At 49.7% G+C, this 17835-nt stretch overlaps 1 protein-coding gene and 1 long non-coding RNA gene across 32 annotated transcripts in view; one reads left to right on the forward strand and one right to left on the reverse strand.

Moving 5' to 3' along the window:
- The window catches only part of SLC9A8 (solute carrier family 9 member A8), a 75950-nt gene that overhangs the window by 50632 nt on the left and 7483 nt on the right, over nucleotides 1-17835 (forward strand). For 22 of the 31 annotated variants that reach the window (XR_014832522.1, XR_014832523.1, XR_014832525.1 and 19 more), the window contains 6 exons: nucleotides 416-554; nucleotides 1993-2098; nucleotides 7487-7603; nucleotides 9724-9806; nucleotides 12647-12758; nucleotides 16252-16472. Coding sequence is in view for 16 of the 31 variants with exons in the window: in XM_085004214.1 (XP_084860340.1) it covers nucleotides 416-554; nucleotides 1993-2098; nucleotides 7487-7603; nucleotides 9724-9806; nucleotides 12647-12758; nucleotides 16252-16472 (778 nt within the window). In the remaining 15 variants the exon portion in view is untranslated. Of the gene's footprint in view, nucleotides 1-415; nucleotides 555-1981; nucleotides 2099-7486; nucleotides 7604-9723; nucleotides 9807-12646; nucleotides 12759-16251; nucleotides 16473-17835 lie in introns of all 31 variants that reach the window. The other 9 variants (XR_014832533.1, XR_014832532.1, XR_014832534.1 and 6 more) reach the window with 2 other exon arrangements.
- LOC146395365 (uncharacterized) lies at nucleotides 347-5788 on the reverse strand. The gene is made up of 2 exons (XR_014832581.1): nucleotides 5655-5788; nucleotides 347-5563 (listed from the first exon to the last, which is right to left on the reverse strand). It is a non-coding gene; the product is annotated as an uncharacterized LOC146395365 (long non-coding RNA).

Here is a 17835-nt window from a genome sequence, read left to right on the forward strand (position 1 = left end):
GCCTTGGGCGCATCCCTCATTTCTTCCCCTGGTTATCTCTTTATCCGAATTCTAAACCCAGCCCATGGGTCATGAAGCGCCTTCCTTGACCCCCACGGGTCAGAGTTAGATGCCCACTCTGTGTTTCCTGCAGCTCTTGGCTCTTTCCTGAGATGGTCCTGGCTCCCACCTTGTTTCCCTCCCGCATTAGACTGTAGAGCCCGCTCCCTGAGGGCAGAGTCTTGCTCTCATCTCCAAATCCCCAGAAACTAACACAGTGCCTGGAAAAAAAGGGGGGAACAAATAAATGTTTGACGAACGGATTGAGTGATGCAATGAATGACTGAGAGAAGAAGCCAGACATAAGTTTTGAGTTCTAAGTCAATTTCTAATAACTTTGTCTATACCATTTTAACGTCTCTGTTTTATTTCCTAGCACAGCTGAAGGTTTAACAAGAAAAAATATGTCAGATGTCAGTGGGTGGCAAACATTTTTGCAAGCCCTTGGCTACTTCCTCAAAATGTTCTTTGGCTCAGCAGCACTCGGCACTCTCACTGGCTTAATCTCTGCATTAATATCCTTTTAATATGATGAGCACGCGTGGCTGAGAAGATTATTCTTAATTACATCCATCTCTCATCATTTTCTCTAGTTCCTTAAGGGGGCCAATTTTAGTCTAAAGTCATATTTAAGGAGGATTTTTACGTTTAGTCTTGATTTGAAGAGCACTTTAAACTCAAGGATTTTAAATTTTAATATGTCAAATTTAGGATGTCACTTTTCAAAGCTTAAAAAACATGTACACTATTGAATATCAGATCTGATTTGGGGGGCTTCTCAGTTCCCAGAGAATAATAACTGCATTCAGATGAATTTCATTTTCCGCCGTCTCATTTTTCACATTAGGAAAATTGGACATTAATTTCCTTTGAAAATGTCAAATTGAGAAAATCTCTGCCCTACTGAAAGTATTTGTCTGGAAGGACGGAAAAGAGACTTTCGAAGTGAGCTCCCTCTAAGTTATCTGCTCTGATTTTGTGGCTTAACAACCTATAAGCTTTTCCAGCCAGAGAAGCCAAGAGCCTTGTTAAGGCTGCTGACACCTTTTTTGCTATAGCAAATTCATCATGTTTAAAACAGGAACAGGCACCAGACCATTTGTGTGTGAGCCTAAGCCTGCGTGTGTCTCAGGAGACAGGCCCCTGGTCCTCCTCCACGAGCAGTTTGTTCCCCAGATGGCCAGCAAAGCCTCTTCTGCCTGAGACAGGCATGTCTGTCTGCCATCCTGTTGAATTTTCCCTTCAACTCCTTTGTCCAGAATTCTAAAGTCTCTGTTGAGTCGGCTGACAGCTTCTCATGTTGTACCAATAAACAGAATGGAAAAGAAGAAAACTTTTTCCAGTTCAGCATTTCCCTCCGTATTTAAAGGGGGGGAGAAAAATCAACTCCTGTAATGAAGCAAGTGAGTGGGTGCTGTCAGAACAACATTTGAATATGTCCAAGACGCTCCTGCCCAGGAGCATGCGTTTATAAATGTCCAGGAATAGGAGAGAAGGACCTTCAGTGAGGCATTGGACCGCAGGGTTCCGGAAACCCCGTTAGTGATCACATCTGATGTCGCTGGAGGAGTGGAAGAGGGACGTGGCCCTGGAAGGGGCCTGGCAGAGTGGGCTCCTCAGTCCGTCTGCAGCCCCGGCTCTGCGCCCTGCAGCTCCCAGTCCTCCAAGTCAGCATTTCCAAGGGAATTGACTTGGAGTGGTTTTAATTTTCCCCAACCATTTGTCTCAGGAATTTCAGTCTCTTAGTGTTTTGTCAGATTCCCTTTCTTGAAAGAAGGGTCTCTCTGCAAAGAAAAACAATCTGTAATGACGAACTTGCACCTGTTACCTCGGGATGTTCCCACATCTCTGTATCCTGTCTATTTTTTGTATTTGGAAGGCAGTCGTTTTTTGACTTTTCTGGCTCACCCCCAGCTGACTTTTGAGTCCTTCTCCTTGACAGCTGTCCTTTACGTGCTGAAGCACATTGACTTGAGGAAAACGCCCTCGCTGGAGTTCGGCATGATGATCATTTTTGCTTATCTTCCGTATGGGCTCGCGGAAGGGATCTCGCTCTCGGGTAAGTCATGGAGAGCATTGACGTGCTGGAGTCGATGGTGTTTGGTCCTGCCTAGTGAAAGACGCTTTGTCACTTGGGTCACTTTCAATCATAAGAGATGGTCATAACTCAGAAGAGCTTAAGCAGTAAAAGGGATTCGCCGGCTCCGTAGGGCCACGTCTGGATTTAGACAGGGCTGGATCCAGGAGCTCAGTGTTACCACAGCACATTTGCTCTCGACCCATCATTCTGTAGCAGAGATGAAACCGTTTCTTCCAATGTTGCCTCTCTGTCAAAACCAGGGGTCAGACGGACAAGGACAGTCAGTCCCTCAGGGTCCCTGGACCCTGCCACCCACCCATCGGCATTCTTTCACTGTAGTTTTGCCTTTTCCAGAATAGAAATGTCATAGAAAGGAAGTCATGTAGCATGTAGTCTTTTGTGACTCGTTTCTTTCAGTTCTCATACTGTTCTTGTTTTTGCTGTATCATCCTCATTGAGCCCATTTTTCCATTCGCCATTTGAAGGACATTTGGCCTTTTCCAGGTTTTGGCTATGAATGTTTGTGCTTGTATACATTTATCTTGGTTGAATACCTTTAAGTAAGTACAGTTGCTGGTAGTATACATTTTTACTTTATCAGAAACTGCCAGGTGTTTTACAAAGTGCCTGGACCACTTTGCATTCTCACCAGAATATATGAGAGCATTCTAGTGCTTCATATCCTCACCAACAGTTAACTTTAATTTTTAAAACTTCAGCCAGTCAGATAGGTATGTGGCAGTTTGAATTTGATGTGCCTTGGTGTGCTTCTCTTTATACTCCTCTTGGGATTTGTTTACCTCCTTTGGTTTAGTTTATGTAGCTTTATACCTTTCATGATATTTGGTAAATTTTTATCCATTTTTTGACTTTTTTTTTTATTCCTCCTCTCTGCTATCCTGTTTGGGCTCCAATTACAATATGCTTTACCTTTTTAAAAAAAAAAAAATCTTTTTTGGAGTTCCCATCGTGGCTCAGCGGAAATGAATCCGACTAGGAACCATGAGGTTGCAGGTTCAATCCCTGGCCTTGCTCAGGGGGTTAAGGATCTGGCGTTGGCATGAGCTGTGGTGTAGGTCGCAGACGCGGCTTGGATCCCGCGTTGCTGTGGCTCTGGTGTAGGCTGGCAGCTACAGCTCCGATGAGAACCCTAGCCTGGGAATCTCCATATGCCGTGGGTGCAGCCCTCAAAAAGAGCCCCCCCAAAAAATCTCTTTTATTCTGTTGCCTTTTTGTCTGCCATGCTTAATCTCCTGTTAATCCCATCCAACATTTTTCGTTGTAGACCTTGGATTATTCCCCTGCACAAGTTCACTTTGGGTCATTTTTACAATCTTCCATTTCTCCACAGCATGGTCATGATTGTCTGTATATTCTTGAGTCTCTGGAGCATGTTTATTAAAACTGTTTAATGTCCTTGTTTGCTCATTCCATCATCTTGGTCAATGCTAGGGCTGTTTCTGTCCATTTTTCTTCTGTGTGTAAGTCACATTTTCCCAGCCTCCCACGACTTTGATCTGGCTCTTTCAGCAGCACTGAAACTGCTGGGCTCAGCCCTCAAACTCCATCCATCCAGTAAGCTGGGCCTGCGGCCTGGGGCTGGAGTGGCCTCCGTTTTGTCTCTTATCTTTTATCTGGTTTTCTAGTTGTTTATGGCAGGACAGCCATTGTGTAGCACTTATTTCTTCATGGGAAACATGTACGTCCTGGCCCTTTCTACTGACTCTTTCAAACAGAATTCCCCTCCCGGCAGGTCACTGTCTGGAGGCACCCATGGGCTCGCCGTGAGGTCTTGCCAAGGAGGTGGCAGAGAGGACCCTGGCCATTCTTGCTGAAAACCTCAGGGTCTTGTTTATTTTGAATCCCAAGTCCGTTCTCTTGGATAATTTCATGCCAGTGTCTGCCATCCCGTGGCTCCCCTTATCTTTCCTGAATTTTGGCACTCACAGGAACACTGCCCGTGAGTCATCTGGCTCTAGCCGAGCTATTTTTACCACTGTTTTTCTAAATTGTTCCCCACTCCTTTGAGATGAACACTGAGTACCTGGTGACAAAGATAGATTTCATGCAGCCATTTGAAATTTGGGATTAAAACTAGGGAGTGTTTTTCTTGTCTTTTCTTCAGAGAAGCAGGTTTCCGTTTGTAGGGGTTTCGTTTCCTTGGCGACCTCTGCTCTCCACACCGATGGGGCCAACAAGAACACGTGCAAGCCAAGAACATTCTTCCACCTCTGGGTGGTGGGCTGGCCCTGCCCACACTCTGCCCTCGGGGTAGTTGTCACGCAGGGTTTTCAGAGAAGGGTAGGATCTCCCTGTACTGCTCGAGTACAGACGGGAAAGGTGACTTTGGTGCTGTCCCCTCCTTCCTCTTGGTGTTCTGTCACAGTGGACTGAGTGAGTGGTTACCAGGAGCACTAAGCAGGACTTGCTCCCTCCAGATCATTTACCTAAATCTGAGTGTAGAACACAGCAGATACAGACACCAGACCTGGCTTTGAATCCTGGCTCCACCTCCAATTAGCTGTGTAACCTCAGGCAGCAGACTTAACCACTCTGAGCTTCCACTTCCTCATACAAAGTAGACAGGATAAAAGTGCTGCCCTAAGGCTTGTGAACATTAAAGGCAGGAATGCACGTAAGCGTCCCGGCAGGTGGTGTGTGGTGTTGTTAGGGTGATCGTGTGTCCTGGGTGTCCCTGACACCCTCATTTCCCCCTTTTGTCCCAACATGATAAATTAATAACACCCCCTTTCATTCTCGAAAGTGTCCTGGTTTCAACAGCACATTGAATAGTCTCCCTGGGAGTTCCTGGTAGCTCAGCAAGTTAAGGATCTGGCGTTGTGACTGCCGTGGCTCAGGTCAGTGCTATGGCTCGGGTTAGATCCCTTGTCTGGGAACTTCCACAAGCTGTGAGCACAACCAAAAAAACCCACAAAGTCTCCCTAATTATTACTCAGTAAGCTTTAGCTATTTTCCAAGTCTTTGTTCCCATTCTATCAGTGTTAGCTATTTCTGTCATTCATTAAAGTGAGTTTTGAGGGCGGCTTGCCCTCTGGCTCTAAAGATTCAAAGATGAATAGATCCCACCCTTGCCAGTTCAGCCGACTCCTCGCTGAAAGGGGGTTGGGACGGAGCGACTCTGTCCAAGTGAGTCATAGAGGCCAGAACTTTGGGGGTGGAAGGATGAATTTGTTAGATGGATCACAACTTAACAGTTTGTGTGATATGTTGGGAAGATGCTGGCCACAGATGGAATGTATCACACAGTGCTCTGTGCCCAGGTGTGTGTCCAGGGAATTCCTTTGCAGCACTGCCTGCGAGAGGAAAACTGGAAGCAGCCACGTGGTCTTTGGTAATGGGAGAGAGCGTACGCATTGAAGTCCATTCTTCCTGTGGCATATACTAGCAGTCACTTAGAAAACGAGTCTGACAGGTTGTACTGCCCTGGAAAGAACCCCATGATACAGTGTTAGATTTTTGAGAAAGAAAGCCCTCCTTCATTCATCCATTCAGTAAATACTTATTAAATGCTCACCCTGCTCCAAGAGTGCCCCTTGGTCTCCGAGCTGCAGTAGCGAACAAGAGATCAGGGTTCTGCCTGCAGAAGAAAGACAGGAAGTAAGCAAGCCCGAAGGCTCCTGTCGGGGGCAGGAAGGCTCCCTGGGGCTCTGGGAGTGGGTGCTCCCGATGCAAAGGCCCGGGGCAACTTCCACACTTCGCTGCTGTCCAAGCTGACTGACCAGAGTCTTGGTGACGTGATGTCAGGACTCCTGTGGGCTGTGGGCAAGACAGCGATGTGAGTGGAAGGCCACTTCTGTCACACCTCAAGTGTGGCTCAGGCTCCTGCCGGGTAAGCACTCCAGAGTCTCAGCTTAGCAGTGGGTGAGGACCTGCCCAGAGCCGGTTGCTGGGACAGAACCCTTGAAGCCCAGAAGCCAGAGTCCTCTAGCGCTGGCCTGTGCGGGAGGAGGGGAGAACCTCAGGGTCCGTTCCATAAACGCTGACGTGTGTCTGCCCCGAGTTCTCCTCCCTCAGCCCCACTGGTCGAGTTCGAGTCTCAGCCCCAGCTTCTAGTCACTCCCTGCTCCACCTCATGTTGCCAGTGGCCCCCGCAGCCTTGTTGCAGAGCCAGGAAGGAGAAGCCCGTGGTGGTCACCTGCAGAACTTACTGCGGAGCAGGTGAACAGCCAGAGGTTTTGGCTAGGGGTTTATCTAGCAAAGCAGAGGCTCAGAATGACTCATGACTTCCAGAGTCTTCTCACTGCTCTGAAGTAGCAAGCAAAGAAGCCTCCTGTCCTCTCCTGTCCCTTCTCTAAGCTTGTCAGATGTGGCTTGTGGGCAATGTTGCTGGAATTTCCCTGTCTAGCCCCCTTTGTGGGAAAAAATGAAAGAGCAAAGGAATTTGCTCTTTCCTAAGAGGACTAGGAGTTGAAATGGTCCAGCTACTGCTCTCTCCGGCCAGCGAGTACCTATTGGGCACCACAAAACGAGTAGGGTTTTCCTATATTTTGTAAGGTATGTTTATACAGCAAGCTTAGCAATTGAAACATCTCCAATGCAATTCTGTGATTTTCACTCCTTTCTAAGTGGAAAGTTAGCCAATAATCTGTTTCTACAGAATGGTGGAAGTGAGTTGAATTTTTGCTCATAAAATTTGACTTGGAATTCATGTATCTTGGCAGCTTGTTTAATGACTTTGTAAAAAAATCTCAGCTTCCTTACATGCAACAAAGCCCACTTTGCTGCCTGGCCAGGAGACACTGAGGAAATATAAACGGCTTCAGCGGTGACTGGGGCAGTGGGCAGAGGTTGAGACTGATCCTGACTACACAGCAGAAGTTGTAGACTCTCTCAGGGAGAGCTTTAAAGAACAGGCACATCACCCTTTTAATAACACATCTCTCTTGTCATATTATGAAGTTAATTCATGGTGATCATGGGAAAATTCAAAATTAAAGTACAAAAACATAAATCAAAGTCCACCTGTTCTCCATGCCCAGATTCTTATGTTTCCTTTTGCCCCAAGGGTAGTTCATCTGCCCCCTCTGCCCCATATCCATGAATGACAGTGACAGCTCACACCTGTTCTGCCCTGGTCCTGTGATGGGCACTTTTCATGGCCTAACTTCATTACCTTCCTTGTGGTTCCATAAACAGATGCCATTAGCCCACTGTACAGATGAGAAGATGGAGGCTTGGAGAGGGAAGAAACGTGGCCCAGAGTCACCCAGTCAGTAATGAAGCTGCCAGAGAGAAAGGCCCTTAGCATTTCTCTGCAGCCTCTTGGGGGCCTCGGGTACTGTCGCAGGGCCAGTGCTTTTCTGCTCTGTTCACGTCTGTGCACTCTGCCCCTTTGTCCCTCTCTAGGCATCATGGCCATCCTGTTCTCAGGCATTGTGATGTCTCACTACACACACCATAACCTGTCCCCGGTCACCCAGATCCTCATGCAGCAAACCCTCCGGACGGTGGCCTTCCTGTGTGGTGAGTCCTGCCCTCCCCAGAGCTGACTGTTCTTCCCACCCTGTTCTAGGAGCCCGTTGAGACTTTCCCCGGCAGAAGAAGAGGCAGCAGAATTCCTCAGGGCCAAATACCGCACCCCCTTATCTTTCATTTGTTACTCTGACTTTCACAGTCCATAAAGTAAAGCTAATACCTAGTAAATGGAACTTATGATGCCTATAATTTAATACCAAAAATAGTAAGAACTGCTGGTTATGAATATATGAGAGTCATGTATTTGCAATATATTAAAGTGGCATTTCCAAAAATGCATTCCGTGGAACTAGATTGATGAGAGTTAGGTAAAAAAAAAGACTCCATAGTCAGAAAAGGATTTGGGGAATCCTGGGGTAAAGTTGAACTGTAAGACTCTGCAGCTAACATGTGTTGTGAATTTCTAAGAGGAGGACGGGGTTACAGCATTTCCCAAACCTGCCCACAGCACCCTTTTCATAAGAGCATCTTAAAGGACGTGTCTCGGGCAGATCCTGCATGAGAGGTGTCATTGTTGGGCTGGGCTGACACTGTGATGACTGTTTCATTTAAGCAGCACACTCTGATGGACCCATGTACCTCCTCCTCGTTTATACCTGGGAGTGGAGGAACTGCTGTCCCAATGGCCCCTAAGTGGCTCTGCCCTCATCAGCACCTCCCTGGCGTTTCCATGGGCCAGCTTATGTTGAAGCACAAGTTCTACACTGTCACGTGCTAGGAGTCAGGGCCAGGCTGTGCAGAGACTTAGGAGGCTCAGGTGCCAAAAGGTCAGATGATTTGCACACAGTCTCGTGGCTAAGAAGTGAGTCTGGAAGCTGGTCAATCTCTTCCTGGTCTAGTAGGTACTGTTTCCACAGCACCCCTCCCAGAAAGCCATGGCTAAAGACCCTGACTCTCTTACCATAACGAAGTATGACATAAAACATCCATCCAATTCTCTTTTGTACCCATCAGTTTCTAAGTTTGATGATGGCCTACTTCAGGCCAAAGTATGTGGAAAACAGGCCCTGTGGACTGGCATGTACATTGATGCCCTCTTTTTTGGAGAGTCATTTGCAGCATCCGGGTGAACTTAGAAGGCACATGCTCGTTGACGTAGTGATTCTACCATCAGGAATTTAGCCTGTGCACAGGGGTGTTGTAATATTAGAAATAGAAACAATCTAACTATTCATCAAGGGTTCATTAAATTAACCGTGCCGTAATGGTATTTACGCTGCCAGGGAAGAGTATAAAGTAGATCTGAATGTTTTCTAAATGAGCTGCTTTAGAAAGATGACAAAAAATGTTCGATGAGAAAAATATTCAAGGAGAAGGGTGAATATACGATCTAGTTTGTGGACTTGTTCTAAAAGGATACACATTTGAAGAAAAAAACCTTGCTGAAGTGTTTAAAAGTGACCATGTTGTTTTATGATGTTCACCTTTTGAAAACAGAGCTTCTCTCTCCGGAGCATTCCCAGTCTAAGCAGGGAGCCTGTGCTAGAAACATACATGGCGTTTTTTCCTGGGATACCCAAGTGACTGCTGGTACAGCAAAAGTAAATGTCAGATCTTTTTGACTCCTGGAGTGCAGCCAAGAGTTGGAAATGTAGCTCTTCCTGCGTATCTTGCCGGGTGTCTTCTAAACTTTGTGGCAGCATTAAATATGTGAGGTCAATCATTTGGCCCGGCCTGCCTGCCTGCTCTGGCAAGAAGTTAACAAAGAGCCTTTCACACTGGTCACGTGGTGTCTGCAGTCATTTGCTCTGAATTTTTGCCACTTTGCCGCAGTCGAATCCTTGCTAATCACAGTGTTCAGCAAATGGGCAGATTCATATATTTATAATCATCCCCGGATGGGGGAGTATTTATTTCCGTGGGTATTTGACAGCTGGCTCATTACGTTAGGAGACTCTGAATAGCGAGCACATGTTGCTTGTGTGATAGAGAAGAATGAGAATCAGAGTTTAAGTTTGACCAAGGTACTGTTTGCAGGATTTTCCAGAAAATAAGCAGTGTTATACTGGGTGCTGATTTACTTCTGAATGTTTGATTGCATTACAATTCCATACTATACTGGAAGAAAATAGTTGAGGCTGAATAATCCATTCTTTGGTTTGTTTCAGAAACATGTGTGTTTGCATTTCTTGGCCTGTCCATTTTTAGTTTCCCTCACAAGTTTGAAATTTCCTTTGTCATCTGGTGCATAGTAAGTATTTTCCTTGTTTTTCATTTTAATTACTTATTTGTAGATCCGTAACCACACATTCTAGATTCATTTATGTAACTGTTAACTGCTTGAAGTCAACAGCTACATAGGCAACTGTTTACAGTTTCTTTTGTTAAAAAAAATCATGAACATACAATAAATAGAAAGGGATGGAATTAAGTAAATAAATACCCCCAGAAAAGGATTTTTGCTTGGTTTTAAATTTTAAATGGCCTTTAATTATTATAGTCTTCTTTTAAAATTACCAGCTTTTATGTGAGGTGGTAAAAGCAGATTTCAGAATTGAATGTCTAATTGATAAAAACAGCACACACAGAAAAAAGAAAATATGTAGGAAAATCAGGCTGTTTATGGTGGTTGTAGAACTGGGGATGATTTCTTTTTCTTTTCCTCTTTTGCTGGATAATTATAATGACTATACCTGAGTCTTACTATACTTTTCTTCAAATGTATCCATTTATAAGCATGACTTTGGACACTTGTTCCAGATAAAGATTATGAGGCCATTTCCTCCTGGAGGTTTATCCAGAGGAATCATCCCAGGTGCTTCTTACCATCAAGACGGTTTGGGGGACAGTGTTATAACTGTGGGGGGGGGGCATAAGGAGACAAATTAAAATATACCTTTAAAAAAGGATAATAGAAGTGTAATCGTTTACAGTAAAATCAGATCTTGCAAATGGGTTGGGGAATAGGGTGGGAGGGAAGAAAATGTTTAGGATTTAAAAGAAAGGCCCAGGAGTTCCCATCGTGGCGCAGTGGTTAACGAATCCGACTAGGAGCCATGAGGTTGCGGGTTTGGTCCCTGCCCTTGCTCAGTGGGTTAAGGACCCGGCGTTGCCGTGAGCTGTGGTGTAGGTTGCAGCCGAGGCTCGGGTCCCGAGTTGCTGTGGCTCTGGCGTAGGCCAGCGGCTGTAGCTCCGATTAGACCCCTAGCCTGGGAACCTCCATATGCCGCAGAAGCGGCCCAAAGAAATAGATAAATAAATAAATAAATAAATAAATAAATAAAAGAAAGGCCCAACTCCCGCAGGCAGCTGGTCAGTGATGGGAATGGTTTCCACCATCTGTTCCCATCCCTGGTTTGATCTCTTTGCTGTTTTTTAGCCTCTCCATTAACTTCAGGCACTTGTTAATGCCTGAACAACACCTTGTTGTTGAGCTGTCATAATTCATCTTCAGTTAACTTCTATTACTGCCAACTCTGCCTAACAAAATGCAGCTCTTGAGAGGCAGATTTTTCGAATCACTGTCACCTACCATGTGCCAAACCTACTTGGTATATCGGGAACCTGAGGCAGAGAAGATAAGGAACCCTAAGGAAAAAGATGTTTCCCCTTGCAGTCTGGGTGCTTCTGCCTTAGTTGGCACGAGCTCATTGCTCTTGTCACTGTTATCTGTTCTCCACACTCAGGTTTCAGGACAAAAGAACAGCAGCAAAAGTCTTTTGCAGCAAGTATAGTAGCCTTTAGTGTGCTCACTGGGTGAAAGGGGCCACATTTGGTCAAACTTGAAACACAAGCGTAGGAACAGAGGGTTGGATTTCAGTGGGTGAAACAGGGAGGTGACTATCTCGGCCATGGGCTGGGAGGAAGGAAAAAAAAGGCGGATGCCTGGGGTAGTAACTGCTTCCCCTGAGCACCTGTCAGGCTGGCCCTCCCTCTCCTGGAGGTGGCCTCTTCTGTTCCAATGGGGTTTCCTTAGACTCAGTAGTCAAGGCCACGAGCTTCAGGGACTGAACCAGGTTTGGGATTTGGCTCCACCACTTCCTGCCTAGGTCACATTGGACCAATTACTTTTTTTTTTTTTTTTGCCATTTCTTGGGCCACTGCCGCAGCATATGGAGGTTCCCAGGCTAGGGGTCGAATCGGAGCTTTTGCTGCTGGCCTACGCCAGAGCCAGAGCAACGTGGGATCCAAGCCGCGCCTGCGACCTGCACCACAGCTCACAGCAACGCCAGATCCTTAACCCACTGAGTGAGGCCGGGGATCGAATCCGCACCCTCATGGAGACTAGTCGGATTTGCTTCTGCTGCACCACGACAGGAACTCCGACATGTCGCTTCTAACAAAACATAGCTTTACGTAAAGTTTACATCTCATCTGAGTGGATTCTTAGAACTGTTTATTAATTTACTTCCGTTGTCTTCATCCTGGTCCTCACCACAGCTAACCTGAACAGGCCTGGGGCCCTAAAAGACAAAAAGGCAGAAAAAAAAAAAAAAAAAAAAAGATGGAGCTGGTTAGGAGCCAAGAGCCAGGGCCAGCAGCCGGCTTGGCAGGGGGGTGACCTCCTCGTGGAGCCTGCCTGCGCGGCCTTTGGCTCGGAGAGCCGCACTTACGGGCGCAGGGAGGCCTTTCTCAGTCTTCCCTCCTCTCCCTGAGGAGTGGGGCCCTCACCGGAGAGGCAGGAACACCTTGCCTGGCCCTCAGGGCTGGCGCATCGGGGATGAGTAGCGCAGGCCTGTCCCACGGCGGAGCCCTTTCGGGAAAGCCACACTGCCGTAAATTAATCTCTGGGTGCTTACACGCGGCCTCTTGACGATGCTAAAGCCGTCACTGAGGCCTTGCTAGTCCTCTTCCTCACAGTGGAAACAGCGCACAGAGCTCTGTCGTCTCCCAGACACAGAGAAATTGGCCTCTCCAGCCCCACACCCCTCCTGGGTCTCCGCCGGGCACTGTGCTGTCACTGTTCATGCCTCTGATGACAGGGGAGGCTGCCTTGATAATGGGTGTGTTACCAGGCCTGTGTTAGCCTAACGAGCTTCAACTTGAAGAACCAGAGGTGTCCGTGTAAGACTTAATTGTTGCTGTTAACAGGTGCTTGTGCTGTTTGGCCGAGCGGTGAACATTTTCCCTCTTTCCTACCTCCTGAATTTCTTCCGGGATCACAAAATCACACCGAAGATGATGTTCATCATGTGGTTCAGCGGTGAGTCCAGTCTTTTTTTTTTTTAAAACTGGAAGGCTGGTAAGTGGGACCTTGAATGAACTTCAGAGGGAAAACGCCTGTTATGAAGGCCCAGGCCTTGGAGAGAGTGCCCACGGCCGTCCCTGAGTGCCCTTTGAGACCAAGCCTATCTGCTAAGTGCCACGTTACACAGGCTCCCATTTAAGGGCACCTGCTGTAACCCAGGCCCTGGGAGAGGCCCTGGGAGGACAGTCCCTGCCCACAGCACGTGAAGAGGTGGTACGTGTCAGTTCCACAGATGAGGAAGTGCAGGCCCAGGGACAGAGCACCTGCTGGGGTTTTGAGTGGCCACGGCGGGTGGGGCAGAGTCAGGCTTTGCCCTCCTTCCCTCCCCTCTTTCCTGCACAGATGGCCCAGGACGGCCGCTCTCACCTGCATGCTTTCTAGGCAGAAGGAACAAGGGGCTCAGAATAAAAAGGTTAAAGTTTGAACCTGATTTATTGCAGGCTAGATTTGGAATTTTTTTTTTCATTCAGTCCTAAGTTCTGATAGTTTATTTGAACATTTCAGTTGCTGTTCAATCTCATATTCCTCCACTTTTTTGTTATTTTTTGGTTTTTTGCTTTTTAGGGCCACACCCACAGCATATGGAGGTCCGCAGGCTAGGGGCTGAATCGGAGCTGCAGCTGCTGGCCCATGCCACAGCCACAGCAACATGGGATCTGAGCCGCATCTGTGACCTATGCCACAGCTCACTCACAGCAATGCTGGATCCTTAACCCACTGAGCGAGGGATCAAACCTGCAACCTCATGGTTCCCAGTAGGATTCGTTTCTGTTGCACCATGATGGGAACGCCTATTCCTCCACTTTTAAAGGATAGAAATGACTTCATAATTCTGTGGCTCCTTTAGAACTGGATCCATAGACATCTTTAAAATTATTTTTGAGCAATACATCCTGTTCTTTGTGATTTAAATATTGTAACTAAAATATTTTTGAATGGGTTGGGGTCTAGCAACATGTTTTGTGAGCTGTTTTCTGTTCAAGAGCATATCTGTAAGTTTTTTGCAGATTTCTTTTTTCTGAAAGGCCTTTTAAAAATATATACTGTGGGAGTTCCCGTCGTGGCGCAGTGGTTAACAAATCCGACTAGGAACCATGAGGTTGCGGGTTCGGTCCCTGCCCTTGCTCAGTGGGTTAAGGATCCGGCATTGCCGTGAGCTGTGGTGTAGGTTGCAGATGCGGCTCGGATCCCGTGTTGCTGTGGCTCTGGCGTAGGCTGGCGGCTACAGCTCCGATTCGACCCCTAGACTGGGAACCTCCATATGCTGCGGGAGCGGCCCAAGAAATAGCAAAAAGCCAAAAAAAAAATATATATACTGTGTATTATGACAGATATAGGTAGGTAGGTGTGTATGTATATATGTATAATGAGAAAACTTTTTTCCTTAATCTTTCATGCCCGGGAGGGGGGAAAAATGTAAAATAGTTGATCCAGGGTCTTGAAAATCTCAGAAAGTCTAAGAAATGTGTCAGGCATTTTACAAAGTATGTGTGCCCTTTGGGGGAGGGAGGCATGGTAAGAGAACTCTATGGACGGAGTTCCTGTGTGGCAAAGCAGGTTAATGATTCGGACTTGTCACTGCAGTGGCTTGGGTCGCTGCTATGGCACAGGTTCAGTCCCTGGCCCGGGAGCTTCCACATGCCATGGGCACGGCCAAAAAAAGGGAAAGGTTTCCTGTGGGGAAGTAGGTGGTGGTTCTGAACAGCGAGGGCTCTTGGCTGCGGGGATTCTCCCGCAGGCTGTTCCAGACCCCTCTCCACCGACTCCCTCCCGCTCTCCTGGACCTTCAGCCGGTCTCCCCCATCCTTTCAACAGTTGATAAAAACCAGCAACGTCAGCCGCAGTCCCTGCTCCTCATTCCCTCCAGCTGTTTCCTTGTCTCCTGGCCAGACCTTCTCAGTGGACTTTTCTGGCCCATCTCCTTGGCTTTGGGCTCCTTCCTCCCACCAGCCTGCCTGCTGACGGGTGGGACACCCTCTTCCTCTCTTCCCTCGTCCTCTGGCTCCTCAGGCTCTTGTCCAGCTCCCCCTCTTCTGTTAGCAGCACCTCAGTAAACAGTGGCTTCCTTAGGACTCAGCATCACCTCTTGAAGTCTCACTAGCTCAGCAGTCCTGGGGCCTCACTTGCATCTAGTTCCCCGCCTCCCAGAGCTCCTGCCTCTGCCCCAGACCTCGCCTCCGCAGTCCAGACTCCTAGGTCTGAAGCCTCCTCGGATGCCGTGGCGCCACTGCAATCTCGTCTCAGGACTAAACTGACCTTCCTGCCCGGCCGGCTGGTTTGCCAGCGTCCCCCTTCCACAGAAAACAATCATGTGCTTTGTAGCAGAGGTGTGGCCAGCTCTTCCTCAGAGTTTGCTGTGCACATGCTGTCCTCAGCCAAGGCCTTTCCTCCTCAGGCCACCAACCTGGCAGGCCCCGTTCCTACTTCCTTGGGAGGGGTTGAGTCACTCGCCCCCAGCCTGGGAGGCCCCATGGAAAGCCAGGGAGGGGACTCGGGAGCCAGACTCCCAGCCCCGTGCCTGGACCCCTGCACAGCACAGCCTCCTAGGACCTGGGCGTCCTCCCGGTCCTTCCCTTCCCTGTCACCCCACCTTCCACTCCCTCCTGGGGCCTCTTGCTTCCACCCCCTCCCGTCTCCCGCTGTGTCCCCTTGTCGGGTCTTCAGCAGCCCCCACCCCACCCCATCACGCTGTGATGCATCAGCCCCCACATCTAGGTCGGATCCTGTCGCCACGTTCTGCCCACCCACCTCCTCCCGAGGGCTCTCTCCATCACACGAATCCTTGTGGGGTGGTCCCCTTCCCTGCTGTTCTGGGAGCCCCTGTTCCCCCCGCCAGGGCACAGGCAGGCCAGGAAGCTTTCATAGAGAACATGCTGTTCCCAGCTCTGTCCACGCCCCGGAGTCCAGCCGGCAGCCCCCCAGGGGACCAGGACAGGGAGTCAGGGCGAGGCTGTGGTGCCGCCACGTACAGCGGGCGTGGGGCAGATGTCCTGTGCCTGTCAGGCGTGTGGCAGTCTCGGCCCTCACCTGTGTTCCGTGAGGATAGCAGGACAGTTCTGCCGGCTCCCTGCCACCACTGGGTGAGACTGCACGCGGAGCCCACGGCACGAGGCGGGCTCAGTCTGCACAGCCATCGTGTTTCTAACACGTGAGCACTGGGCTTGCTACATCCTCCCACACACATACACACACCCCTCGCAGCCTGGCCAGGTCACCGCCCTGTAAAGTGAGACCGGAGGTGAACCTCCCCTCGGCCCCGCTCCTCTGCGCCTGCTTTTCCCACCCCCAGAAGCTCGCAGGATGAGTGCGCAGTCTCCAGTGGGATCTGTTAGAACATTCCACTGGCCATGCTGCCGGGCCAGGCCCGGGTCCCCCAGAACCGGGTCAGTGATGCCGCGGCCGCCTCCTGCCTCCCTCTGTCCCTCTCACTCCCTTCACTGCCCCGCAGGCCTGCGGGGAGCCATCCCCTACGCCCTGAGCCTGCACCTGGACCTGGAGCCCATGGAGAAGCGGCAGCTCATCGGCACCACCACCATCATCATCGTGCTTTTCACCATCCTGCTGCTGGGCGGCAGCACCATGCCCCTCATCCGCCTGGTGGACATCGAGGACGCCAAGGCGCGCCGCCGGAACAGGAAGGACGTCAACCTCAGCAAGACGGAGAAGATGGTCAGTGCCGGCCTGTCGGGGTGGGGGCCCCGTTCACCACCAGGAATGGGGACATGAGGCACGATTCGGGGGTGCTCAGCCCTGGGCACGCCCACAGGTACCAGCATCCCGGGCCGAGGAGGAGGCGGGACTCAAGTTCTGCAGTGTGGCCCTTTGGGCTGGGTGGTCTGCCGGCGTCGTGCAGCCATGGAGGCTGTGGCGGAAGAGCGTGGACCCTACCGCTCTCTCCCAGGAACTCTCCTCCCCTGCCAGTGGCCACAGCACTCCATCAGGCTGGGGCTGGAAGGACGGTTCCAGAGACCACCAAATGGCAAAATCAGAGTCCTTCCCCGGCACGTACTGAGGTCCTCCGCCAGGGCCTGAGGAGCGGAAGGTGCTCCCGGTGGCTCTCAGGGCCACTGGAGAGGGCCCTCCACGGAGGACGGCGAGGGCATGATTTAGGGCTGGAGGTGCCCAGGGCCAGCCGCAGTGAGCCTGCCCACCTCTGCCTCCTCCGAGCCACCTTCCTGCCCTGGGTCAGCTGCGATCAGGCCTCTCCTGCCCTGTGTTCACTCTCAGGCTGTGTGTGCTGAGCCCTGACCTCTGGCACCAGCCCCTGCCCCACACGCACATTTCTGGAACTGCCTCTTTTCTAGTTCCCTTGTCTGAGGCCACAAGCAGCTTTATAATCTATCACGGAAGTCACAAAAATCCTCAGGCACCAGACGAGGAAAGGGGATGTGTGTTCTCATGCCAGAAGGTCCAGATCTGGGGTCTTGGCCTCGAGTCCCTGGCCAGGGCCTCTCCAGCCAGGGTTGTGCTGCTGAAGGGAACCTTCAGGTGACCGCAGACTTGGCTGGTTCACACAACGTGTCTCACTCTCAACAGCAGCACTTCTCCCTGGCCCATCCACCCGCTCTCTTGTCTGTTTTTAACCAAAGCGCAAGTAAAAGTTCTCAAACCTTTTAGTGGGTGTCAGGATTGGTGGAGGGCACCAGGGGCCTGCAGGTCTGGGGTGCAGACCCAAAGAATTTGCATTTCTAACTTGTTGCTAGGTGCTGCAGCCACACTGGGCAAAGCACAGCTTTTCTAGAACCAGTACATTTGCTCAGATGGGGAGCAGCCACTATTTAGGGAATGTTTTCTGTGGCACCTGGGCCCTGATCACCTGCGGGAAGCAGATGGTCGCATTGTCCCCATTTTGCAGCTGAGAGCGCTGAGGTCACGCAGACTCTTCACCACCACTCTCTCGGGCAGTGCTCCTCAAGCTGGGCTTCCTTGACCAGCAACATCAGTGGGAACCTGTTAGAAATGCAAATTCCAGAACTGCTGAATCAGGACCTGCAGATGGGCCCCGTGGGCCCGGCATTATGCAGCCCCCCAG

Source organism: Sus scrofa, chromosome 17 (assembly GCF_054392235.1).
Source record: "Sus scrofa isolate SSC_HxYL_T2T_F1_AM1 chromosome 17, Sscrofa_HxYL_maternal_Yorkshire_Landrace_v2.0, whole genome shotgun sequence".
NCBI lineage: Eukaryota > Metazoa > Chordata > Mammalia > Artiodactyla > Suidae > Sus > Sus scrofa.